The sequence below is a fragment of the Megascapheus bottae genome, chromosome 21 (genome assembly GCF_031878675.1).
Source record: "Megascapheus bottae isolate mThoBot1 chromosome 21, mThoBot2.hap1, whole genome shotgun sequence".
NCBI lineage: Eukaryota > Metazoa > Chordata > Mammalia > Rodentia > Geomyidae > Megascapheus > Megascapheus bottae.
Genome location: NC_143529.1, coordinates 16,676,218 through 16,703,941, shown reverse-complemented (window position 1 = coordinate 16,703,941; position 27,724 = coordinate 16,676,218). Strand labels below are relative to the sequence as shown.

Sequence of the window (27,724 nt, the reverse complement as noted above, 5' to 3'; positions counted from 1 at the left end):
CGAGACTCGGCCCCAAGCTTGCTCTGGGGACCTGAGACAAATGGCTCGTTTCCGTCCGTCTGAGATCTCTGAGGTGTAGAATGGGCCAATACTCTCAGTACTCTTTGGGGGGCCGGGGCAGCATTAAGGAAAACGGTCCTACAGGAAGAGGCACAGTTTATAAACCTTTACCTACGCCTGCAGATCAAGTTACCGGGACCCGCCCTGCTCAGCCCTGCTCAGCCCGGCTGGCGCGGCCAGAGGAGCACGCTCAAACCTGCTGATCCAAGTCCTGAGGTTTGGCCCGGGAGCCGGGAAAGGGAAAGGGGAAAATTAAGGAGAAGCTTCAGAGAGGCGGAGTTTGATTCTGTGGGTTCAGCCACTGGAAAATGCCTCAGCACCCTGCAGCTTTGTACCAATACAGATTCTGCTGCTGTCGTCCACTGGGCCATGCTAATGTGTCTGTAATTGAGTTTCCTCTGGGCCTTGCATCCCTGCTCTGTGCCCATCTTCTCTGCTCCCTCTCTCTGACCCCACAGTATCTTGAACCGTCATTCTCAGTAGAAAATAAGCCCTTTGGGTGCAGCCTGCAACCTAACCGCCTCCACGACAACGTTTACCTGAATCCACACTTGCCCTGGCCTGCCTGGCCCACATCCACCATCCACCCTTTCCTGTATCTGGGCCTTTGCTGGATATCGTTTACCAATCCTTCCTCCAGAACCCATAAATGTGCTCATGCTCGAGTCTCTGCTTGAGGGGAGGTGGAGGGAGGAGGCTAAAGAAAAATCTTTCTTAAATTAATCTGCTAATATTTGAAAACCAACTCATCACATGAACAGAGTAGATTAATACAGACCCTAATATATATCAAAACTCCATGTACGGTTAAAAAAGAAGAAGAAAGAAAAATGCCAGTCAACAGACACGGTGGGTCATTTATTGGACCAGCAGTGTGTTTGTTAAGCAAGAACATGACAAAGTCCATGACCTCCACATGCTCCCAAGTCCCATAGTGATATTAGCTTACAGTTGCATTTCTGTGGAAAAGGAATAGAAAATCGTTTTAGGGAAGAAATCTGTTTAGATAATCACTTCATACTAGACATACAAAATGCATTCCAGATGCATTTTATCTTACAAATATTATTTTTTTGTGTGCCAGTCCTGGGCTTGACCTCAGGGCCTAAGACCTGTCCTTAGACTTTGTTAAGGCTAGAGTTCTACCACTTGAGCCTCAGCACCACTTCCAGCTTTTTTCTATGTATGTGGTACCAAGGAATCGAACTGGGGTCTTCCTGCATGCTAGGCAAACACCCTACCACTAGGTCGAACTCCAGGCCCCCAAAGATTCTTTCTTTATAACATCTGTCCCCCTTGGTGGGGAGCATGACTAGCAGTAGAGTGTGCTTGGCTAGCATGCACAAATCCCTGGGTTTGAGTCCTCCATATCATACACAGAAAAAGCTGAAAGTGGAGCAGGGCATGGTGGCTCACACCTGTAATCCTAGCTACTCAGGAGGCTGAGATCTGAGGATCATGGTTCAAAGGCAGCTGGGGCACTGAAGAACATGAGACTCTTATCTCTAATCACTAGAAAATAGGAAGTGGGGCTGTGACTCAAGGGGTAAGGCGGTAGCCTCCCAGAGTTCAAGCTCCATGACCCACCAAAAAAAAAAAAAAAAAAAAAAGAAAGCTGAAGGTGGTGCTGTGGCTTAAGTAATACAGTGGTAGTCTTGAGAACACCCAAGAACAGTGCTCAGATCTGGAGTTCTAGCCCCAGGACTGGCAAAAAAAAAAAAAAATCTGTACACAAACTTGCATCTGAACATTTATTTTATTCTTTCCAAGTTGGATGTAAGTATAGTATTTATATTATACTACTATGAAACTTAACTTATATTCTTCTATATGTCTTAGTAGCATTTTACTAAAAACAAATTGCTTTCCTTCTCTTTCTTTTGATTAGTATCAACATGGACTTGTGTTTCAGGGTATTATACTTCATTTCTGCCACTATTCATTTTTACATTCATCCATCACCTTTTTTTAATCACACATACCCAGGTTTGAACTTCGGGCCTTGATCGGCTTGCTTTTTCAGCTTGCTTGCTGCTCAGCTAGTGTTCAACACTTGCACCACGCCTTCAGTGTGGCTTTTTGCTGTTAGTTTGGAAATGGATTCTCACAGACTTTTCTTCCCAAGCTGGCTTCAACTACGTTCCCCATTCCTGAGATCTCCACCTCCAGAGTAACTAGGATTACAGGCATGAGTTCAAGGTCTTTTTGTAGATTCCATATAAGAGGTCACGCCATATAAATGGGTTTCAGTCCCAACTTATTTCCTTTAACATTGGGTCCTCCAGATTCACATATAAAATTTCCTTCTTTTCTGTTGTTTTGTTGGTTATTTGTTACCACACTGGGGATTGGACCCAGGTCCTTGGACTTACTGTGCAAACACTTTGTCACTTAAGGTTTGCCCCCATCTCAAGTTCCTTTTTTGAGGGTGGACAGTATTCCATGGCACATATATACATTTTTCCTTTATCCATTCTTTGTCAAGAACACCCAGGTTGATTTTATATCTTGGTTATTGTGAATCATGCTGCAATGAACAATATAAGAGGTTCAAATATCTCTAGCATACTGATTTCCCTTCTTTTTTATATAGACTAAAAAGTAAGACTGCCAAATCATAGAGTAGATCGAGTTTTCATTGTTTTAAGGACAGTCCATAGTTTTTAGTATAATGCTTGTGCTGGTTACATTCCCACCTGCCACTTACAGTAGTTCCCGTAGTTCTCTTATGTCCACATCCTCTCCAATAGGTGTTCACCTTTTGTCTTTTTAATTATAGGCATCCTAATTGAAGTGAGATATCTAATATTGTTTCAATTTACATTTCTCTGATAACAATGCATGTCATTTTTCCATTCACCTCTAGTCCAGTTATCTATGAATATCCTTTGCCTATTTTATAATTAGGTTTTATTTGTTTTCCTGCTTTTGAGTTGTTCCAATTGTTTATGTATTTTAGATAAGAATTGCATATCAGATATAAAGTCTGCAAATATTTTCCTCCATTCCAAAGGCTGTTTCTTTATTCTGTTCATTTTTCTTTGATTTGGTCACTTTGCAGTCACTTTTTTTTTTTTTTTTGTCAGTTTTGAGGCTTGAACTCAGCCTGGGTGCTGTCCCTGAGCTTTTTTTGCTCAAGGCTAGTTCTGTGCATTTGAACTACAGTGCCACTTCCATTTTCTGAGTACTTTATTGGAGATAAGTTTTGTACTCTTTCCTGTCCCGGCTGGCAATCTCAATCTCTTGATTAGCTAGGATACAGGTGTGAGCCACCCTCACCTGGTAGAGCATTTTGTTTCCATATAATCTCATAGGTCTCTTTTGGGGAGTCATACCAAAACTCATTACCAAGACCAAAGTCATGGAACTTCCCCCATTTTGATTTCTTCCAGTAGTTTTATGTTTCCATTCTTATGTTTGGCTCCAGTTCAAGTGGATTTTTATAAGTAGTAGAAAATAAGGGTCTAATTTTACTGTAGTACACATGAGTGCCCAATGTTCTGAACACTATTTTTTTAAACTTTTTTTATTAAAAAATTTATTAACATTGATTTTTACATCATATTTTAAATGACAAGTTTAACAAGCAAGTGTTCAAGGAGGGAATCTCTATTTACAATCCCTGGGACTTAGTATTTAGAACTTAATCAAAATTAGGCTAAGGGTTTGTATGTCATAGTGAACACTATTTTTTTTCTTTTTTCTTTTCTTTTCTTTTTTTTTTGCCAGTCCTGGGGCTTGGACTGAGAACCTGAACACTGTGTCCTTGGGCTTTCTCAAGGCTAGACCTCTGCCACTTGAGCCACGATTTCTGGCTTTTTCTATGTATGCGGTACCAAGGAATCGAACCTGAGTTTTTGTGCATGCTAGACAAGCTCTCTACCACTAGGCTGCACTCCCCGTCTTCTGAACACTACTTTTATATACTAGTTAAACTCAGAAACTCATGTTTGTTAGACAAGCATTCTACCATTTGAGCCATGTCCTTGTCCTTTTTTCTTTTTCAGTTTGTCCTTCAGATAGGATTTCATACATTTTCCATGGTCTCAGACAGCAGTCCTCTACTTTTGTTTGCTGAGTAGCTGAGATCATACTTATGTTCCACCATGCTTTTAGAGATGAGGGTCTTACTGTCATTTTGCTGGGGCTCACCTTCCTATCCCTGCCATCCAAATAGCTGGTATTGCAGTCTGAATACCATCTGTTAAAAAGACTGTCCTTTCAAATCCCATTATATGTCCTTGGCAATTCCGCCTGGCACATACACATGTACGTATGCCTCAGAGTCCTTTCTGAGATAGGCCTTTCTTTTCACTCTCTTCTCCTTGATGTTCTCATACAGTCCATGTCTCAGACTACTGTAGATGCATGCTGAAGATTCCACATCTCTCTCTCCCAAACACCAGATACATATGCTAACTAGACACTTCCATTTTGCTAGCCCACAAGCATTTCAAATTCAACAAACCTTAAACTTAACTCTTTGTTGCTCATCACATCTATGACTATCCCTTCATTCCTTCATTGTTGAAAAGAAGCCTGTCTCCCAAGTCCAGCTATCAGCTACACTGTTACAGCCCATAATTTCTGTGGATAAACGATGGTCACTGCTTGTTCATTCTACTTAATAATTTTTGATATTATCAAAATGAAAGTACAACAGCCTTAGGATATCCATGAGAATCCTGTTGTTGGTTGATATCTGAAAACCAAATGGGGGCCGGGAGTTTGGCCTAGTGGTTAAAGTGCTTGCCTAGCATGCATGAAGACCCGGGTTCGATTCCTCGCTACCACATACATAGAAAAAAAGCTGGAAGTGGTGCTGAGGCTCAAGTGGTAGAGCTCTAGCCTTGAGAAAGTCCAAGGACAGTGCTCAGGCCCTGAGCTCAAGCCCAGGACTGGCAAAAAAAAAAAAAAAAATGGTATTTCATGACTGAGATTTCCATTTGTGTTTAGGACTAGATATTATGAATATATTTTGATATTTTCATTGACTAAACAAAAGACAAGGTATCAAGGAATGCAATAAGAACCAAGAGGAAAATGTGGCAGGCTATTCTGCATTCAGCAGAATAGACCAGCTAAATTCAAAATAACCTGAATGGAAGGCATGAGATTCATATAAACATTTCAAGCAGTAACTTAGTTTAAGCCAAACATCAGTTATAAAATTTAATTGGTGTTCTAAATTGTAATATGTTGTTTTATAGTAGTTTGTTTCTAGTCATTTTCCCTGTCTAACTTTATGGTTGTATGAGAGCTATCATTTATAAGGAGTGTGCATAAAAAGAAAAGAAACAATACATTCCTAAAGCTCCCTGAATTTCAGAGTAATGTTAGAATCCAGTACTAGCGATAATTTTTTTTTATCATTTTTGAAAACTAATTCTAGAGCTCCTAATCAGGAGGCTGAAATCTGAGGATGTTGAAATCTGAGGATGGCATTTCCAAGCCGGCCCAGGCAGGAAAGTCTGTGAGACTTGTATCTCCAGTTAAGCACTAAAAATATGTGGCTTGAGTGGTAGAAAACTAGCCTTGAGGGGAAAAAAAAAAGCTCAGGGACAGCACCTAGGCACTGAGTTCAAACTCCAGATGCAAGCAAGCAAAAGCAAGCAAATATGCACAGGGCGCTCATGCAAGCACACACACACACACACCCTGAGCCTTAACTGCGACTTCACACCTCTAGTCCCCTCTAGTCCATCCTCTCTAAACCCAGATAATGATCTGCTTCACTATCTTTTAATGCAAATGGAAAAAGACGGATTTACTTCAGGAAAATAATAACTATACAGAAGCCCTGAAGAGCTAGTCATTGGTGGTGGCAGTTATTATTTATACCTGTGGCACGGCTGTATGGGTTCCATGCTTTGCATTCCAAAAGAACCCCAGTGTCTGAAAGAACCCCAAAGAAGACTGGGAGCACTCTGCTTTTAAAGGCTCACTCCAGTCCACCAGGGAATGGACCCACCCTGGTCCAGTCCCCCGCATATGGTTTTAGTGCTGACCTGCAAGCTTGCTACCTGAGTGCTCCGGATTGCTACAAAGCCCAGGCCGAGCGTCAGGCGAGCCCCTCTCCCGGCCTGCAGGTGGCATTGTCGGCCCTGGCTGCCAGAGTCCCGCGGAATTCCGGCGGCAGCGTGGCAGCCCCTTCCCCCACCCCGAGCGCTGTGGGGGCTGCGCCGCGGGCCCCGCCCCCAGGCGCGAAGCCACGCCCCTGTTCCCGGGTCGGCGCTTCCCGACGAGTCGGCGCCCGGGGATTGGCGGGGGTCCGGGGGCGGGGCTTAGGAAGGTGGGCTGAGGAGGTGGGGCTTGGGAGGGGACAAAAGCCAAGGAAGAGGAAACCCTGACCCGCCCTCCAGTCCTGAGGTTTGTGAGGAGTTGTATCCTGGACCTGGACCGACCCGGACCGAGCGGGGAGTGTGGGGGTAGGAGTTTGAGCGGGAGAGTAGCTCTGGTGCCGCCCCCACCTGCTCTTCAGCCTTCTTCTGCAGGTAACCTCCAACTCGGAGGTGCGACCACCCCTGAGTATTGGAGGGGGGGGTAAATTTTAGAGAAAGCCGAAATGGTGGGAAAGAAAGGGAGCTCAGATCTGGAGTAGGATAGCCTTGGTGCAGAGAAGGGATCAGTCGGGTGTTGGGCGTAGTAAAGGGAAAGTGGGTGCCAGGGCGCTTTGTTGGTGTCAGCGGCTCGGGTATTAGGGAGGGAGAAACTGGGCGTCGAGGAAGTGGAATGCACTGACAAGAGGGTCAGATCTGTAGCCGAAGGAGGAAAACCGAGTTGTGTCGGGTTGCAGGGAAGCCTGGTACAGCCTAGGCTGTGGGAGGAAGAAAACCGCTGGTAGTGAGGGCTGGGTGCTAATGGTGTGAGCGAGGATTTGGGCGTGTACCGCGAACTGGCTGGGACTAGCGGAGAAGACCCGACGTCCGGTCCTCCGGCCGGGGCGAGGTGGGGGGGAGGTGCGGGAGGAGCTCTAGCTTCCAACCTCGGAATACTTGCAAGGCCAGCTAGGTCCCCCCGCGGGGTGGCAATGTCAGGAGAGACACCCCACCCCCACCAGGATTTGGAGGTGGGGTGGGGGGCGTTCCCTGGCCTGCTAGGAGGGTTCTGAGGTTTAAATGTCTGGTCACCACATAGAGGAGGAGCGTGGAGATCTGGAGCAAGGAACTGAACCAGCTGCCTTGCAGACCTCCTGCACAATGGCTACCAAGATGTTCACAGACTTTGCATTGTCACAGAAGGACTTAAAAACCCCACCAGCAGATAACCGACCCAGCCGAAGGCTGCACGCGAGATACGTGTACTTCCTTTGATCAAATTCTTTTGCAAGGTGCCTGCTGGACCTAAAACCACCCTTTACCCCTTTGGATACAATAAAAATTGTACTTTAAACCAGATAAACTGGGCTATCTAGATGGTATTAAAATTAGCTAAGCCCTCCTAGCTAGAGTATCTTGTTTGTGAGGACAATATTCTAGGTTTTCTTTTGTTTTTAGAAGTAAAACTGCATCCAGTATAGTCCGCCAGACTGAGACACCTCGCAAACTAGAAATCAGTTCCCAGCAAAGGTAAGAATTATCCATTTCCCCTTCTTCTGTGCATTCTTTGATCTGGCTTTACCATGGGTTAATTGGTGTTGAACCCAGCTATTAATGCTGAAAGTAAGTGAATAATTCAGGAATATTTCCAACAAGGATTTGTAACTGCTTCCTTCTTTTCTGAGTCCATTGTCTTCTCTGCAACAGAATATTCTGAGCTTAGCTGAAAACAAAATTGGTTGAAGAGCTTGGGGCTGAAAATTTAAATAAGCCAAAGTTTTGTTGTTGTTTTCTTCGACTATTCTCTATTATTACTCCAGGTTTTCTGGAATTTCAAAACAGGTCAAGGAATTGGAATTTGGCTGCCTTCAAGCTAAATTAGTAAACTGGTGGCTGATTATGCTTCAAACTCATCTTCCTTTAGAAGTTGGGGTTGGATGGAGACAAAATCTGAAGCCCTAAGGGGACTTAAAGCCCAACCCATGGAAATCAAATCCAGAAGAAATACAGTGATGTCTTGTATAGTAGTAGCAATAAAAGAAGCACTTTTTTTCATTTTAAGGTGCTAAAACCATTAAAGCATAAAATGAGGTAAACCTAAGAAGTTAATTGTGCATTATGAAACATTGAAAGATTATCATGAAGAATATATTTGCATTCACTGAGAAGGATATAAAATAAAAAAATACATATGACCTTTTCACTACACTCCGTTCTTTTGATAATTGTATTTGCCATAAAGGGAAAACAGCTAAGTCATACCAGTTGCATAATACTATGACCCTGAGAATGTAGTACTAAAACCAAGATAAGTTTGCTGGCTCTTCCCATGTGTTACTATTTTTTTTTTAAACCAAGAACAGATGTGATTGTGGTATCAAGCATTCCTGAACCGATTAATTTAAGCTGTAGTACAGGTTATTCTTGGAATTGCTGATAAAAATAATTGATTGATCCACAATAGTTTGTTCATTTCTTTTATTCCAGTTGAGTTCTAGAAAATTCTCCAGTAATGATCTGGGGTATTTCCTCAGTACTAATAAGGAGAATACTAGAATTGCAAATTTGGGAAAGGAAAATAGTCCTGAAAATTAGAAACATATCCTGAAGTTTACTGCCTGTAAATAATTATACTTTTTAAAAATAAAGGCCAAATTAACTCAACTTTTCAAGAGAGAATGTTTGGGGCTTCTTATCTAATAATTTGGTTTTTTTAAAATCCCCTTCTTACTTTTCTAATCCTCGGCTATAACCAATAGGGATAAAAGTGATCTGTAGTTGTTTTGCTGGGGGAAAGAATCAATTTTCATTAAGAGTGTTCTAAAAAGAGCAGATCATTGTAGAAGTTCCGTGGCTTGCTATGCCTCATTGGCAATGACTTTTGAAGTTTCATAGTTCCACTTCTTCCAGAGGGTTTGTTTGTCTTTGCCCTTACTGGAAATCACATGATTAGCATTGGTCAATCCTACATGCCATTTTTTAATTTCCATGTCTCTTTTTTTTTTTTTTTGCCAGTCCTGGGCTTGAGCTCAGGGCCTGAGCCCTGTCCTTGGACTTTCTCAAGGCTAGAGCTCTACCACTTGAGCCTCAGCACCACTTCCAGCTTTTTTTCTATGTATGTGGTAGCGAGGAATCGAACCCGGGTCTTCATGCATGCTAGGCAAGCACTTTAACCATTAGGCCAAACTCCGGGCCCTCCATGTCTCTTAGAACAGTGCCCTTTCCCCATTCCACCTGCTAGCAGCTTACCCTTTAGTAAACAGTTGGAAGAACCATACAATACCTGGTATCAGTAACACAGCACATGGCAAAGGTATGCTTAGGTGAAGGCAGTGGCCTTTCTATGCCCAGATTTCTCTAATTGAGAAATCGTATTTGTAAGTGCCATCACACCTCTAATATGTGTTGTTCTTTGTCTTTTAAGGTTTCTCTCAGTATAGTTCACAAATCAACTGAATGTTCCCATGAGTGATTCTTTTAGCAACACAACCTTTCACTCCATCACCACCACCACCACCACCCCGTCTGGTGTTTGAGACAGGTTCTTGCTGTATAGCTTTCCTGCCCCTCAAACTCTTGCTTCTCTTGCCTTTGCCCTCTGCTTCTGAAATGCTAGAGATCCAAGTACAAGCCACCAGGGTTGGCCAAAAAAGCCACAAGCAAATTATCACCATCGCCATCCTACTCCTCTTTCTCCTTCTATTTCAAACTGGAATTTGAACTCAGGGTCAGGACTTGCTATGCAGATAATCTACCACTGAAGCAAGTTCCCAACCCCAAAACATCCTTCTTAAAAGAAAGTCAATGATACCACTTTTCATTCTGCTCATCTGGCGGACCAAGAAAATAAAGAATTGGGACGAGTTCAACTAACATAAGATGGATATAATAATATAATATATTATAATAATGTAAGACAATAGTTGAAAATATTGATTGCATTATTAAGGGTGTCAGGTTCCCCTCTGCTTAGCCATGTGGCCTTCACCAAGCTGATTTTTCTCTTAAAATAGGAAAATAACATACATCTAGCAGATTTGGTTATATTATAGAGTTGGTTTAGACATCACACACTGATGTGTGATCAAGAAGGGGCTCGATTCTAATTGTAAATGTTATTACTTGAATATTATATATATTCTATAGATATATTATATATATTATATGTTATATGTATTATATATATTAAATACTAGAATATTTTGCTACATTAAGTTCTTTTAGTAGTCACCAAATAGTTTGTTTTGTTTATATTTGTTTATACTTTATAATGAAAATGATTTTTTAAAAAAAGATTGAAAAAATTACTTTTTTATGTGTGTCTTTTTTAGGTTTATTAAAGTAAAAATGTCCAAAAAAATTCATGGTGGTTCTGTGGTGGAGATGCAAGGAGATGAAATGACTCGAATCATTTGGGAATTGATTAAAGAAAAACTAATTTTTCCCTATGTGGAACTGGATCTGCATAGGTAAATGAATTATCCCACTATATAACTCAGAAAGCATGATCAAAATCATTTCAAGATCTTAGTTAGTTGTTTAACATAGCTGTAGTTACGTTGTATAAATAAAGCTTTTTTTTAAGTCAATACTTTCAGATGAATCTTCTCTGTTAAAGTATCACTGGAAAATATGTGTATACTATTCTTTAGAAATCAACCATTGTAAGGAAAACAAAGTGATTATCGGGTCTAATTTTTGCTTCCATTAAAGGTTTTCTAAGAAATCAGTGGCCAGGAGTAGCACAATGTATTATTTATGGGAGGAGAAAAATAAAAAATGTATAAGAACAGTAAGCTAATGGAAGGAACATAATTATGTCCTTTCAAACTGTATTATTTATCACTCTACTTAGTGGAAATCTCTTTTTTCTTTTTTTTTTTTTTCCTGGTTGTAGAGCTTGGACTTTGGGCCAGGCGCTGTCCCTGAGCAATTCAGCTCAAGGCTACACTCTACCACTTGAGCCACAGTGCAACTTCTGGTTTTCTGGTGGTTATTTGGAGATAAGAGTCTCACCAACTTTAGTGCCCAGACTGATTTTGAACCTTGATCCTCAGATCTCAGCCTCCTGAGTAGCTATGACTTACAGCGCCTGGCTCAGTGGAAATCTTTTAAGCCTTTTTTATACAATAGCAGCATACAAAGAATCCTTGCAGTCACTTCCTAGAACATCCATTTTCAGCAGCAGTTCCCTCAGTCATCTATGTCCAGTTCGCCCTGAATTTACAGTGTGAAGGACAGATGTATGTGAAAGTATCTATGCTCTTCCTCTCATTCTTCCCCTGTATTTTTCATAGATAACATAGCAAAGCATGCTCTTTGTACATTTAAACTAGATAAAGACAGAATTTTAAAGGATTGAAATGGTGTCATGTTGAACAACATATTTCAGACAAACTGTTGGCTACTTCTAAATGTGTTTGCCTTGACCTAGAATTGGGCAGAATTTGTTCTGAGGACTTGTTACTTGGTCAAGTGTAGGTATTTAGATAAATGCCCTTTTAATTGTTTTAACCTTAATGTCTATATTACAAGCAAAATAAGGTACAAATGCTTATAGTTACAGAAGTCAACCCAACATATAGAGAAGGAAGCATAAAAATAGCTCCCAAGTAGATAAAGAAGCATTTTAAATCTCTTCCCTGTTTTAGAACTTTGTGTGACAATAGGTAAATTGATAATGTTTTATAAGGCCCAATGTAATAATTGCAAAAAATAACTGCTAGCCTGTTTAGCCTAGCTATTTAATGGTAGCTCACACCTGTAATATTAGCTACTCAGGAGACTGAGGCTTGAGGATTACAGTTCAGAGTCCACTGGGCCAGGGAGGTCTGTAAGTCTCTTACCTCCATTTAATCACTAAAACGCCAGAAGAGGAGCAATGGCTCAAGTGGTAGAGTGTTAGCCTTTAGCACCAAAGCTCATAGAGAGCACCCCACGCCCTAAATTAAAGTTCCAGACTGGCATGAGAGAGAGAGAGAGAGAGAGAGAGAGAGAGAGAGAGAGAGAGAGAGAGAGAGAGAGAGAGAGAGAGAGAGAGAGAAAGAGACAGAGAGACAGAGAGAGAGACAGAGAGAGAGAGGAAAGGAGGAAGGGAGGGGGAGGGAGAGGGGGGGGGGAGAGTGAGAGGGCGCCTTTATGCTTAGGAAGAAAAAGTCAGTGGCTACAAACTAAAGTTGTTCCAAAGTCACTATGACTAATGAGTACTTTTGGAGAGTAGACTAGTTAGTTTGGGGTTTCCTTGGCGGGGGTAGGGGAATGGGGATGGTGATTTCGTTTGGGTTCTTTGATGACTATAACATCGTATAGGCTATTTATTCTTTCTTGTCTTTTAAAAGTAATAAGGAAAAGATGGGCTGGGAGTTTGGCCTAGTGGTAGAGTGCTTGCCTAGCATGCACGAAGGCCCGGGTTCAATTCCTTGGTACCACATACTTAGAAAAAGCCAGAAATGGTGCTGAGGCTCAAGTGGTACAGTTCTAGCCTTGAGAAAAATCCAAGGACAGTGCTCAGGCCCTGAGCTCAAGCCCAGGACTAGCAAAAATAAAATAAATAAATAAGGAAAAGAAGAAGTCATAATCTAGTAATTTGCTCTTAAATTCTTCTGAAAACTAGTTCTAACAACAAGAAATCTGCTAACCACATAGGGAAGTGGGGTTAGATGTCCAGCATTTCCGAGGCAGGAAGGCAAGAGGGTATATGGTTTTGTTAGATTCACATGCATTACCTAAGGTTGAAGCCATTAGAAATCTTTATTTGGAAACACATCAGGATTTTTATTTCTGTGTTTGCATTAGCATTTGGGATATCTAAGGAAAGAAAAACGCAAGAAGAGGTGAGAGTGTGGCCTAGTAGTAGAATGCTTGCCTAGCATGCACGAAGCCCTGGATTCTAATCCTTAGTACCATATACACATAAAAAGCTGGAAGTAAGTGTTGTGGCTCAGGTGGTAGAGTGCTAGCCTTGACAAATCTCAAGGACAGGCCCTGAGTTCAAGCCCCAGGACCTGCCAAAAAAAAATAAGATACAAGAAACTAAAAAGAAAAATCTAGAAGCTCAATAGATTAGCAGTTGTTGGAAACTGATGAATTTTAATATCCTGACAAACAAAATAAATCATTATATTATGTTGAAGTTTTGTGATGTTTTCCAATGTTCTATGAGCAGCAAGCGATCATTCAGCAGTATAGATGCTAATCTATACTTAGATAAATTTCTTTAGTGTGCTCAAGATTTGAATGGATTCCATTACTCAAACTGTAGCCTTGATTCCAGAACACAGACTTGCCCAAGAATTAAAGGAAAGTTTAACTTATAACTAATCCATTAGTAAAGGAGTAGCTCTCTCTTTTTTGGGGGTGGAGGAGTGTCACGGAGCTTGGACTCTGGGCCTGGGTGTTGTCCCTGAGCTCTTCAGCTCCAGGCTACGGCCCTACCCTTGGAGCCACAGCACCACTTCCTATTTTCTACTTGTTAATTGGACATAAGAGTCTCACGATCCTTAGTGCCTGAGCTAGCTGGCTTTGAACCTTGATCCTCAGATCTCAGCCTCCTGAGTAGCTAGGATTACAGGCATGAGCCACCATGCCTGCTTGTTAGCTCTTTTAACATTGACTGTCATATATGCCTCTGAGCATTTAGTGTCAAATACACACACACACACACACACACACACACACACACACACACACACACACAATTCTTTAATCCTTCCATCCCTTTTTAGAGCACAATACTTACAACAGGAAAAATAAAGTGGTACTTAAGTAATTTGTAGGCTTCTTATATGGAGAAAAAACAGACCAAAGGTTTGTTCATGTGCTGTTACTGCCTCTGTCTGGTGAATAACAGAAAGTTGGTTTCCATGAAGTTTCCTGATAAACAGTTTTCCACTACAATGAGTAGGCCTAGCCCAACCTTACAGTTTCTTCTTGTTTTCTTTTTGTTTGTTTGTTTGTTTTTCCTAATTGGCAGCCATCTTCTCTGGTTAGAGTGCATTATTGCTAAGACTTGACAGACTCAGATGTCCTTAGGACCTTTCTGCACAGCAAGTTCTACCTGCCATCACTGTTTTCAGGGGTTTTAACCCTATCCACTTGTTTGATCAGCCATGCCTCTTACTTTTCCCCTCCCAAGCTATGACCTGGGCATAGAAAACCGTGATGCCACCAGTGACCAGGTGACCAAGGATGCTGCAGAAGCCATAAAGAAATACAACGTTGGCATCAAGTGTGCTACTATCACCCCCGATGAGAAGAGGGTGGAGGAGTTCAAGCTGAAACAAATGTGGAAATCACCAAACGGCACCATCCGGAATATCCTGGGTGGCACTGTCTTCAGGGAAGCTATTATCTGCAAAAATATCCCTCGGCTTGTGAGCGGATGGGTAAAACCCATCATCATTGGTCGTCATGCCTATGGGGACCAAGTAAGTCATTTGGGGGCATATTCTTTTATCATGGCCCAACCATTCTGATTAGGTTTCATTATTTTCCTGGTTTTGTTCTGTTTGTGATTTTTTTATTGTTGTTGTTTGCCACCACCCAACCCTATATGTTTTATACTTACCTTTGAGTATCTGTGCCCAATAAGCAAAGTGCAATACTGAGAACTGCAGAGATCTGTGTATAATAGTATATTTGACATACTTTTAAGAGAAGGAAAATGTAGATAAGCTTACATATGAGCAACCATCTCAGCACTTAACATTTTGTGTGTGTGTGCCTATACAAGGGCTTGAACTCAGGGTCTTATACTTTCACCACCAGCTCTAAACCATTTGGGCCTTGCCTCCAGCCCAGCATTTTGCTAATTAATTGAAGGTAGAATTGCATAAACTTTTCTGACCATGCTCCCTTGGAGCCTGTATACTTCCTGATTAACTAGGATTTGAGATGTGACCACTAGGATGCATAATGTGTTCTTTATCTTTTTCTTATGTTATCTTATATTATCATACGGGATTTTTCTATTTTCCTGTAGGTAATTTCATATGGCCCAGCCAAATCAGTAGTTGTGAACACCAGCTACACAATAGGATTCCCTCATAAGTCTTTTGTTGGTTTTGTTTTATTGTTTTGCTTTTATTTATGTGTTTGCTTATTTTTTTTAATTCTGATATCGGAGTCCCACCTTATAGCAGTTGAAATCTGAGTTCTTTCAGGGCTGGGGTGTTCTGTAGTGTTTTAATGTACTGATAGGGCTGAAAACCACTGAGATTTTATTAAGCCTGATCATGAATGAAAGGAAAACTCAGCACCAAAGAGCAGTCTTGATAAAGCGTTCTGTTCAGCTTGGAAAACAAATGTTGCTTTTTGTACTTCTGCACAAGTAGGCTCATTGCCAAAGCTGGAATGAAAACTGTCAGCTAAACAGATTATAAATTCGGTGTTGAAACTGGGGTTTCGGATTTTTGTAGAAAACTTTCTATCTTAAAAAAGAACTGGAAACCCAGGAATCCATAATGATGATATCCAGAAGCGTCCATGTAGTCATCCCTGAAAACAATGTGGCTAGATTAGATGTCTCTGTCCCTGGAGACATGCTTACCTGCTCAGTCCTCCAGGGATCAGACAACTTTGTTTCACCTCTTCATCCTGGCCTTCCTTTCATAGATAACTTTCCAAGGGAACAGATGGCAGGGATTCAAGCTCCCAAATCTAGGGAACACTACCCTGGATGTATTTTTATAAGCTAACTCATCTCTTTCTTTCTTTCCTTCTTTCTTTCTTTCTTTCTTTCTTTCTTTCTTTCTAATTGTTACGGCACTGGTCATTTTGAAGAAAATGGCCATTCTCATTATTTAAAAACAGACTGAAAATTTCAAATATCAGATTGGTTTGCTGTCTGAATGTACATAGACCTATACAAAACATACAAAGGTACCTTAGTGTTTCCAATTAGAAGCAAGTTGCCACTCAGAGTGTGCATATGTGTTCTGCAGAGGCTAGGTATTTAATCATTTGTGTTATCTTGACTGCTCTTTCACCTGCTCTTGTATTATTACTGTAAAGCAATAGGTGTGTCTGGTTCCTGCTGGCACCTCACTTCAAGTCATTAAGTAATCCAAGTCCCTCAAGCAGGTCCAGTGCAGCAGTGACTTGCAGATACCTAGGATTTCCCAGGCCTGTTTCCCCACTGGAGTAGTTTGGTCTGGTGAAGGAGGTGGCATTCCTTTCCTTGGAGGGGCCACCATCCTATCACAGGTGCTTGAAGAAAAGACTGCTACATGTGAATATGGCCTGGTATTAGTAACCATGATGATCCATGGCAAGACTGAGCCCAAAATATAAACTCAGAACCAGATCTCAAGCCTTTTGACCCTGAGATCATTATAAGATGAGCATCTAGAGCATCTGACAGATCCATAGTAAGGACAAAGCAGCAGCTCTCCACTTTAACCTTCAATACTACATCCAGTATTGTCATCCCTTCCCAGGAAGGCTTTCCTTACTCCAGGCCATGGTCCTCTGCCTCCATCACCCTCAAGCTTTTAAGTATTTTTGGTGACAGAACAGTATGTTTGGTTCCCTATTGATATTGAAAGCTCTCTGGTACATCATGTTATATACAGTGTTCATAAAACTGCCCCTATACATCATATGCCTATGATAATAAATATTTACTAGTATTTATTGGGTACTACCACTAGTTAGAGACCTCTCCATCCCATAAATCTATATTCTCTTTTGTTTTGTGCCCTTATAATTCCTGTTATATTATTTTTCTTTTCTTGATCCGTTTTTCCTTCCCTACATAGTATAGAGCAACTGATTTTGTTGTCCCTGGACCTGGAAAAGTAGAGATAACCTACACGCCAAATGATGGAACTCAAAAGGTGACATATTTGGTCCATAACTTTGAAGGTACGTATAAGTTCACTGTAAGCTCCTTTTTGTTGTTTTTGCTTGTGATACTGAGGCCACTTCCCACAACAGTAATTTTGATATTTCCATATCTTGAGGATTTTAAAGACTATTGGCTTTCTTCTCTTTCTTTTTAATTGCCTTTTCAGTAACTTCTATGGCTTTTCTTAGAACTGACATTGTTCCATTCTGTGCTTCAGGAACTCATGGACTCTTTAGGTTAGAAGCCTGTCTGGTACTGTTGAAGTCATGGCTACTTTGGATAGCTATGATTTTAGTCCTTGGTTTATAGGAATTATTTTACCCTTGTAACTATACTACATAAATGTTTTCTTCTCTCTCTCTCTCTCTCTCTCTCTCTCTCTCTCTCTCTCTCTCTCTCTCTCTCTCTCTCTCTCTTTTTTTCCTCCTCCTCTTGGTTTCCCCTCTACAGAATGTGGTGGTGTTGCCATGGGGATGTACAATCAAGATAAGTCCATTGAAGATTTTGCACATAGCTCCTTCCAGATGGCTCTCTCAAAGGGCTGGCCTTTGTACCTGAGCACCAAAAACACTATTCTGAAGAAGTATGATGGACGCTTTAAAGACATCTTTCAGGAAATATATGACAAGTAACTGAAGTTCTTTCATTCCTTTTTCTTTTCCTTTTTTTCTCAAGTAAACTGGCATTTGTGGTATATTTGCATCTCCTTATCTCTTCAGTTCTGAGGCAGATTGAGTGAAAATTATCATTAGCCCTATAAATGAGAGCAAATCTGAAATTCAGTAGTAGTGAAACACAACCACTCTGAGTTTTTTCTAGGAAATAAGCATGCTCTTAAATGGGGTCCCACATTATTAGTTGTATTTGTTATTGTTTGGTAGAACTAAGATTATTTAATGTTTAAGTAAAAGGATAATTTGTCAACCAACTTGAAGCATGACTCAGGTAGTCCAGCCCTTGCCTAGCAAGGCTGAATTCAAACCCCAGTACAGAAAAATAAAACAAATTAAAGAAAACAAAATAAAGAAAAGAAACCCAAATGAGTAATAGAAAGCTCTGATTTTTCAAACCTATTTTCCTCCTTTTTTTTTTTTCCTAGTCCTGGGCTTGGATTCAGGGCCTGAACACTGTCCTTGGGTTCTTTTTCTCAAGGCTACCATTTGAGCTTCAGCACGATTTCTGGCTTTTTTTTATATATGTGGTACCGAGGAGTCGAACCCAGGTCTTCATGCATGCTAGGCAAGCACTCTACCACTAGGCCGAACTCCCGGCCCCCTATTTTCCTCCTTTTTAAAGACCAATGTTGTGACTGAAAGATCCACTTTTCACTGATATTTAAATTTAAGAGGACTGAGCCTCTGCCTCCCCCACCCCAAACAAAAAAGACAAATCCCCTGATTAAGTACCTATGTTTAGTTCAGAATGTGGAAGGATTTTTCATGAGAAATCTGTGCTGAGGCACTCATTTCTCACACCTTCTTTATAAGTCAGAAGGCATCATGCTTACAGATAGCCAGGAAATGATTGGACAGGTATTTGAGTCTGCATCTTATGAATTTCCAAGCTTATGCTGTTCATACTAAAAGTACTGCTTTCGTCACCATTAGCTGTTCTAATTTTCTCTTGTTTTTAGGCAATACAAATCCAAATTTGAAGCCCAGAATATATGGTATGAGCATAGGCTCATTGATGACATGGTGGCCCAAGCTATGAAATCAGAGGGTGGTTTCATCTGGGCCTGCAAAAACTATGATGGTGATGTGCAGTCTGACTCCGTCGCCCAAGGTAAGCAGCCAGAGGACCGAGAGGAGGCATCTGAGTGCAGGATCAATAAGGTCATTCCACGATGATTCTCCAGTTTGAGAATGAGGGTTTTGTAGCCCTCCCTTATAAAATCATGAAATGTTAACACTGTGGACATTCGGGCTCATCATCTCATGTGACAGATAAGGAAAGGAAGCTCAGACTGGGGAAGTGACTTTATTCAAAGTCATACAGAAAGTAACAGTGTTGACACTCCTGATTGGAGCCTTAGATCTCCAGTTGTTTTTTTCTCCACTTGAAATTTTAAAGCCTCTACCAAGTAGCCTCATACCTAATCACTCCATCTCCCTGCCCTCATTTTCCCTGTGTTGAGAATGTAAAGAAACCAAGCAGGGAGGAGTGAAAGTGAAGAGTCTGTATGGTCCAAGAGCAGTGTTTCTAAAGTTCATCATCTCACCACATGTCCTAATCGTGTTCTTTCTGCCAGTCTTAAAGGCACTGCCAACACAAAAGAATTGAGCGAAGAACTGGGGGCTTTATGCCAGGAATAAAGGCTAAGTCAACAAAAATTCTCTTCTCCTTGAATTCCTCAGTACCAAATTGCTCTTCCACTTGAAGTTGCCCATGGGGTCACTGTGTGAACTTGGGCTTGCCCAGATGAATGTTTGTGTTAGTTTTAATTATGTTGACTTGCCTTCATAACATACCGCTTCTTCCTGTATGAAACTCAAACATCCCTAATCAGTCTGAAAATCAGTAGACTCTCCCAGTTTAAAATAACTTTATATCAGATATATGAATTACCACTCTTTCTACTTCCTTCTGTTTCTATAACTCTTTACAATCGTTTGGCTAGAAGAAGGAACACTTCATCATGTCTCCATGATGTAGATAAGAAAAACTGTTCTTCATCATCAGAGTTCTGAGAAAGGGACTCAAAGTTATTCTTTGTTTGGGAGGTTTGGTTTTGTGCCCTTGGAATCAAATCCTAGGGCTTTGTGTAAGCCAGGCTAGCATTCCACCACTCAGCTATATCATACCCAGTCCTATTCTCCTGTTTTTATTTTATTTACTTATTTAAGTTTAGCAAAAGTTTACCTCAGTAACCAGGGCAAATCAGGAAGAAAGGAGTGCACACATAGTGGAGGTAGGAGTAAACAGCTCAAATACATTGTTTTTAAGCATACTCATGCATATGCAGAGAAGTATTTCACATATAAATGTCAAGTTATACAAATTCAAAGCAGTTTGGGATTAAGAGTTCTGAAGCACAGTAAGCCCTGATAAAGGACTTACTGAAGACCTTTTATGGTAGAGCCTGCAGAGATCTCAGGTAATTCTGGGAGATTATAAGGCAGCGGAACTGTTCTGTCACTCATTCTTCTCTAGGGGTAAAAACTACCTGAGAGTCAGCCTTTCATTGATCACCTTTGTTTTGCATCAGTAGAGTGTCCTAATGTGATAGGACAGGGTATCCTGTGTTAATAGCATGGTCCTGTGTAAGTCTGGAATGTCTATGAAGCCTCAAGGCAACAGAATGAGATAGGAGTTACTAATCCCACACCAATCATTTTTTTATCCATTCTTTACCTTTACTTACCAAAGTTCAAAATAATGAGCTGTTCTTGTGTTTGTCACACTTTGGATTGCTGTGACCATATACCTGAGATTTTCATCCATGTATAGTTTTTTAGGCTATAGTGGGGCAAAACTTGATGCACACAGTGCAGAGAGCTGCTCCTTTCATGAAGGCCAGGAAGTACAGTCTCAGATCTTTTTCAGTTGTACTCACAGATAACACACACACACACACACACACACACACACACACACAAAAGAATTTTTTTTAGAAAAAAATCCATGTAATCTCAAAACAAAAAAAATCATATAGACAATTATAAGTTTATATTACAATGAGTCTAAGAGCAGACTGAAGAAAGGAAAGTGTTTTGTGTGTTTATGCTAGTACTGAGATTGAACTCAGGGCCTCACAATCTCAACTGGCTTTTTGAGTCAAAGCTGGAGCTCTGTCACTTGAATTCTACTTCTAGCTTTTTGCTGATTCATTGGAGATAAAGACTTTTGTGCCTGGACTGGGTTCAAATCATATTTCTTAACTCTCAGCCTCCTGAGTAGCTAGGATTATGGGTGGAAGCCACTGGGTAGGCCAAAAAGGACTCTTTAATTTTTATTCCCTCAGAAAATAGAGTATCTGCTCATAAGATTAACAATAACAAGCTCAGATGGCTCACACCTACAGTCTTAGCTTCTTAACAGGCTGACATCTGAGTATCACAGTTAAAAGCTAGCCCAGGCAGGAAAGACAGAAAAGGCCTCCAGTTAGCCGAAACCTCAGCCCTGAGCTGTGGCTCAGATGGCACAGCAGCAGTCATAAGCAAAAAAAGTTCACGGACAATAGCAAAGATATGGAACCAACCCAGAGGCCCCTCTGATGAGTGGATCACCAAGATGTGGTATTTATACACAATGGAATTCTATGCTGCTGTCAGAAAGAACAACATCCCCCCATTTGTAAGGAAATGGAAAGACTTAGAAAAAAATCATATTAAGTGAAGTAACCTAGACTCAAAGGAACATAGGCTCAATGGTTTCCTTCATTTGTCATAATCAGTAAAAACCTTGGGCTCTTCTAGCAGAGATTTATAATGGAGCAAAACCTAGCTACATAATGCCATATAGTATGATGCTAAATGAACGGACCTCCAGTATATAGAAACAAAAGCCGTATAATGAGTGATTGTTATCCTTACTGTATTATGTTATCTCTTATCTCTTTTGCTGTTCCTTGGTTAGCTCATATTGTTACAGTATTTTACCTTGTTATCTGATATGTTGTATATGTGCTTATTTGGTTATTTGAAATAGGATAGGGAAGGGGGGAAAACAAGATGAGGGGCGGGGGTGGAGAGAGGGAAATGGGGACCAAGACATGAGAAAATGTATCAATGTCTGTGAAGTAATGCACCGTCTATCTGGTGAATATAATGTAACCCTTCTGTTAATTACAATAAAAAATATATGAAAAAAAAGTTCACAGACAGCACCTAGAACTTGAGTTCACATCTTAGATCAGCACACACACACACACACACACACACACACACATACACAAAATTTTTAAATAGCATATTGAGTTCTTGCTCTAGCAAGAATAAGCTTGAGCTCTTGTTCAAGCATCTGCACGTAAGAATAACAATAATATATTTAGCTTTTAATCTAGCAGTTAACAATAGAAAACACATTTTCTGTAATGTTTTCACATATTCATTAATATATTTTCCTCTAATCTCACAACTCAAAGAAGTGTGTTTTTATTATTCCCATTTTCCAGGTAGAAAAGTTGAGTCAGAGATGACATGAAGTGACAGAAGTAGAATAAAGTACAGGCTACTAACCAGATTTCTCTTGAGATAAATGAGGAAACAGTGCATCCTTTCTATGTCTTTCATTCTGAGATCTGGAGCAGGGACCTTGCTCTGCTTCCTGAGAGGCAGAAGAATGGTTGATGATCCTGTGTGGAATATATTTACCAAGACTCCTCCAGAGTGACTCAGTCTCTGCTTCTCAAAGACCAGCACTCCTCATGTAATTAGACCCAACTCTCCCTGCTCTTCCACTTCCAGGTTACGGCTCCCTTGGCATGATGACCAGTGTGCTGATTTGTCCAGATGGCAAGACTGTGGAAGCAGAGGCTGCCCACGGGACGGTGACCCGTCACTACCGCATGCACCAGAAGGGACAGGAGACATCCACCAATCCCATAGGTAAGATGGCATCTAGTTTGCTAGTTTCTGAGCAGAGTACTTTCCAGAGAAAACCTCCAGAGGAACTCAGACACATCCTTTAGCAGCTTGGTGTTTTGTGATTCCTTCTATGTCACAAGGAGGAATTTTGATACCATTAAAATGGGCAGTGGGTGGGATGAGGGGAATGTTTCTATTTTGTGCAAGCATATCTATTACAGAGAGAAGTCTAATCACCAAGCATTTCCCTGGTGTATTCACCAGTTCACTGTTGCAGTGAACTGCCACTTCAATCTACAAATTATAAGCCACATGGACAAATCCTTCCAACACAGTTATAGAATAGTACTTTAAAAGGATTATAAGCAGGTACCACTGGCTCATTCATATAATCCTAACTACTCAGGAAACTTAAGATCTAAGGATTGTAGTTCAAAGCCAGCCTGGGAAGGAAAGCCCATGAGATTCTTAACTTCTAATAAACTATTAAAAAGCCAGAAGTAGGACTGGGATCATGGCCTAATGATAATGTGCTCGTCTAGCATGCACGAAGCTCTGGGTTCGATTCCCCCCAACTACATACACAGAAAAGGCTTGAAGTGGCACTGTAGCTCAAGTGGCAGAGTGCTAGCCTTGAGCAAAATGTGTCCAAGGACAGTGTCCAGGCCCTGAGTTCAAGCCCCAGTACTGGCAAAAAAAAAAAAAAAAAAAAAAAAGCCAGAAGTGGTACAGCAATAGCCTTAAAGCAGGACAGGGGCCTGGAGTTTGGCCTAGTGGTAGAGTGCTTGCCTAGCTTGCACAAGGACCCAGGTTCGACTCCTTGGTACCATATACATAGAAAAAAAGCCAGAAGTGGTGCTGTGACTCAAGTGGTGGAGCTCTAGCCTTGAGAAAAACCCAAGGACAGTGCTCAGGCCCTGAACCCAAGCCCAGGACTGGAAAAAAGAAAAGAAAAGAAAACGAAAGTAAGGCAGAAAGCTCAGGAACAGTGTCTAGGCCCTGAATTCAAGCCCCAGATAAACAAATAGACCTTTTTTAATTATTAAGTACCTTAAGCTTCAAACACTAGTATTACACCACTAAAATGTATTCTTAAAATTTTCTATCCAACTTCCTTAAAATTTCTAGCTCATGTGAATAGACGCTAATGTAATTCTTCTCATATTTAAAAAAAACAACTTTTGTTTCTGGAGAAAGTACTTAAAAGCATTTTCTCACTCCTCCTCCCTCCTTTGTTTTTCTTTCTTAGCTTCCATTTTTGCCTGGACCAGAGGGCTAGCCCACAGAGCCAAGCTTGATAACAATACTGAGCTTGGCTTCTTTGCAAAGGCTCTGGAAGAAGTCTGTATTGAGACTATTGAAGCTGGCTTCATGACCAAGGACTTGGCTGCTTGCATCAAAGGTTTACCAAAGTAAGTATAAGCAGGCTGAGCGTTAGGGTCAAACTCTCATTTGTCTTCACTGGCCTCAAACCACCAATGCCTTTTGGAATTAAGTAAATTGTTGCTCATTATCTTCTAGGATCAGCATTATCATATGGGATCTGATAGACCTTGTGGTCTTTTTTTTTTGATACCTTATCTTTTTGCAACTACCCAACTTTGCATCAGCCATTATAGCAGGAAAGCAAAGATAGATAGTACAAAAATGCATGGATACAGTAGCTATGTTTGTGGTACCAAGGAATCAAACCTGGGCCTTCATGCATGCTAGGCAAGCACTCTACCACTAAACCAAACTCCTCAGCCCTCATCTGTTTAAATTTTAAAAGAAAATGATCATTAGAAACAAAAAGAACTTTTTATTTTCTTGAATTTACAAATGAGAATAATAAGTCATATAAGTAAGATGTCTAGTTGCTATTGTCCCGTCCTTAATTATCATTATTCCAGTATCTGTTTTGTCTCGGGCTTTTCTGAGGACATGAGGACTTGGTAACCAGTTTATGAGCTGGATCTGCTGCCAATCTGACTCCTTCCTCAAAGTCCAACTTAGGGACTATGTCACCTCAAGAAAATCTAATAAGACTGAGCATCAGTAGCTCACACCCATACTCCTAGCTTCTCAGGAGGCTGAAATCTGAAAATCAGTTTGAAGCCAGCCCAGGCAGACAAATCTAAGAGAACTTAACTCCAGATAACCAGCTGAAAGCTCACAGTGGAGGTGTGGCTCAAGTAGTGAACTACCAGCCTTGAGCAAAAAAGCTAAATCAGAGCTCAAAGCCCTGAGTTCAAGGCCCAGTACCATCAAAAAAAAAAGAAAAAAGGGTAGAAAGGAGAATGAATCTACTGAAATTGACCACAAATACTATATCTGAACCAGTGTGTCCCCAGTAAAGGGTTATTCTTAGTCATTAAATATTTCATAATTTAAATAGCCAACAAAATACAGTGTTTGAAATGTTCTCATCAGTATCTTTATACCTCATTTGTTAGATTCTTGTCAGCAGAATTCTGTCAGCCAGTCACTGGCTTTTGTTTTTCTTTTCTTTTTTTTTTTTCTTTTTCTTTGTGGGTCATAGGGCTTGAACTCGAACTTTTCAGCTCAAGGCTACCGTCCTACCCTTGAGCCAACCCCCACTTCCTGTTTTCTAGAGGTTAATTGGAAATAAGAGTCTCAGGTCCTTTTGTGCCCAGGCTGGCTTTGAACCTTGATCTTCAGATCTTAGCCTCCTGAGTAGCTAGGATTACAGGTGTGAGCCACCACACCCAGCTTAGGATAAACCTTCACCTCTAAAACTTGTTTTAAGGATGAATGGCGGTGTGTGGGAATGTGGGTAAAAGCATGCCCATTACCCTGAATAGGTTTTGTTCTAAGAATGAAGAAGCTAGGGCTGGGAGTTTGGCCTAGTGATAGAGCGCTTGCCTAGCATGCACAAAGACCCGGGTTCGATTCATTGGACCATATACATAGAAAAAGCCAGAAATGGTGCTGTGGCTCAAGTGGCAGTGCTAGCCTTGAAGAAAAAGCCCAAGAACAGTACTCAGGCCCTGAGTTCAAGCCCCAGGACTGGCGGAGAAAAAACAAAAAAAAAGAACAAAGAAGCATTGGTTACTACTGAAATTGAAAAGCCACTTGGCAAGAAGCCTTCTGTGACTGTATATGAATGATTGTCCTCATGAGCAACTCAACTGCTCAGTCCTCTGAGCCTTGAGCACAATGTTTTGGATAGATTTGTGGCTTGTTAATATAAATCACCTTTCTCCAACATATTAGTAAACTATTACTTTATCACTTCTAAAATTTTCCCTCTTCCTCAGAAAACTAAATTTCCTGGTTTTCTCTTTTCTCCCTGTTAGTGTGCAACGTTCTGACTACCTGAATACATTTGACTTCATGGACAAACTTGGAGACAACTTGAAGAAAAAACTAGCTCAGGCCAAACTTTAAAGTCATTCTTTGGGCTTAAGGCAAGTGTTTTTGGTAATAACTAGGTCCACAGGTTTACATTTTTTTAAAATAACACTCAAGGGTAAAATTCGAATCAATTTTATAATTTGTTTAGAAGACAGTTGATCTTTTCTATATGTTTATAGTCATTTTTTCTTATTTACATAGTTATTGCCACCTTTGTATATGTGGCAGGAAATTTTTTAAAAATTGTATTTTGTTTTCTGGTAGCATCCCAGGAATTCATTCATGTTCACTGTCACCTTTTTTTTCATGTTCAATGACCAAAATGAAGAGTATCGATTACCCCCGTATTATATGAAAATAATTTCTCTGTCCATCTCTAGTCCATGACTGAGGGCCCCGTAGGTTTGATATTCAGGTGTTTGTTGTGGGAAGTAGCTTTGTACACCTAACTTGCATGTATTCTGAATGAAGTTCAGGAATGGCGTGCCTAACATGTAGTGGAGACACATCAGTCATTTTTATAAAGTACTTATCAAATATGTCCATTCCGCTATATATTTGTGAGGCCACTGGAAAGTTCAGAATTCAGAATAGTTCAGAGTTCAGAATAAATACTACCTGGAGGTTTGCCCTCTGTTTTTCCTCATCCTCCTCCTGGCCTGATCTAGACTGGCCCCAGAGTATCATATTGCCCTCGACAACGTATTTCATCCATGTGCAATAATATAAGTGGCACCATTTTGTTTGAGAATTCTGCCCATTTTATTTCTCCTGAGATGGATATTAAACACTATTCTAGTCCTGTTCTTTCTTTGAACTGTTTATTTTAATTAAAATTAAGTGTTAATTACTTTCCTGACTTTGTATTTATTGTATATGTTTAGATGCCATGCTCAGGTGCTTCCTATCCATAGGAATTGGATTTGAAAAGCAGTCTCTACTAGCAAGGTGCTTACTCTGGAAGAAATGAATAAGTAAACAGAAAGAAGTGCCCCACCTAGTGAGGCATGAGGAGGACCAAAGATAGAACTGCAGGGATAATTGTAGACTATTGTAGATAAGCTTCCATCCACATACATGACTGGGGAGTTTAGGCATTATCTTGGAAGCTAAAAGGGAGCCAATGAAGACTTTTTAGAAAGAAAAGACATGGTTATATTCTCACTTCTAAAACTAGTATGCAGCAGATGGGATGATGAGGGGTAGAGTGGTGAGCAGGGCTGAGGGAGGAGGGCCACAAGGTAGGCTGCTGCAGAGCCTTAGGTGGGAAGCAGTAGAGATGGAACAGAGGGCAGGAGTATGTGCTAGTGGTAGAATTCTTGCCTGGCATGCATGAAGCCCTGGATTCAATTCCTTGGTACCATATATGCAGAAAAAGCTGGAAGTAGTGCTGTGGATCAAGTGGTAGAGCGCTAGCCTTGAGAAAGCCCAAGGACAGGCCCTGAGTTCAAGCCCTAGGACCGGCATAGAAAAAAAAAAAAAAGAAAGAAAGAAAGAAAGAAGATGATGCAGTAGAAGCAGTGATGAGAATGAGTGGGTTGGATCCCCAAGGTAAAGAAGTTGATTGAATGGTTCTTGCTTGGCAGGTTAAGTGGAGATGAAGGAAAGAACAAGTCAAAGGCACTTCCCATGTGTGTGGCTCCCATTTTGAAAAAGGCTGGTGGCATCTTGGTGGGAGAGGCTCTGAGAGCTTTTACCCGTTCTTCAAAATGACTTGAATTGAAGTAGCTGTCTGTTGGAGTTTGTTTGCTTGTTTTAAATTTGTTTTGGGCAGTACTGGCATTTGAACTCGGGGCCTTACATGAGGCACTCTGCAACCTGAAACACACCTCCTAGCCCTTTTCAATAGCCTTGTATTTTTACCCAACCTGAGCAACACAGTGAGACACAATCAT

At 40.8% G+C, this 27,724-nt stretch overlaps 1 protein-coding gene across 3 annotated transcripts; it reads left to right on the top strand.

The window, feature by feature from the left end:
* On the top strand, window positions 1-27,724 carry Idh1 (isocitrate dehydrogenase (NADP(+)) 1). 3 transcript variants are annotated; one of them, XM_090354703.1, is made up of 11 exons: window positions 6,401-6,554; window positions 7,557-7,628; window positions 10,430-10,567; window positions 14,233-14,524; window positions 16,856-16,961; window positions 17,395-17,572; window positions 18,578-18,729; window positions 22,353-22,493; window positions 23,722-23,884; window positions 25,772-25,882; window positions 27,416-27,724. In XM_090354703.1, the coding sequence occupies exons 3-10, from the start codon at window positions 10,446-10,448 to the stop codon at window positions 25,860-25,862; spliced, it is 1,245 nt and encodes a 414-aa protein (XP_090210829.1). In that variant the 5' UTR covers window positions 6,401-6,554; window positions 7,557-7,628; window positions 10,430-10,445; the 3' UTR covers window positions 25,863-25,882; window positions 27,416-27,724. The 3 variants fall into 3 exon arrangements, with proteins under 3 accessions (XP_090210828.1, XP_090210829.1, XP_090210827.1); XM_090354702.1 differs by lacking the exons at window positions 6,401-6,554; window positions 27,416-27,724 and adding an exon at window positions 1-276 and having other exon boundaries at window positions 25,772-26,107; XM_090354701.1 differs by lacking the exon at window positions 27,416-27,724 and having other exon boundaries at window positions 25,772-26,107.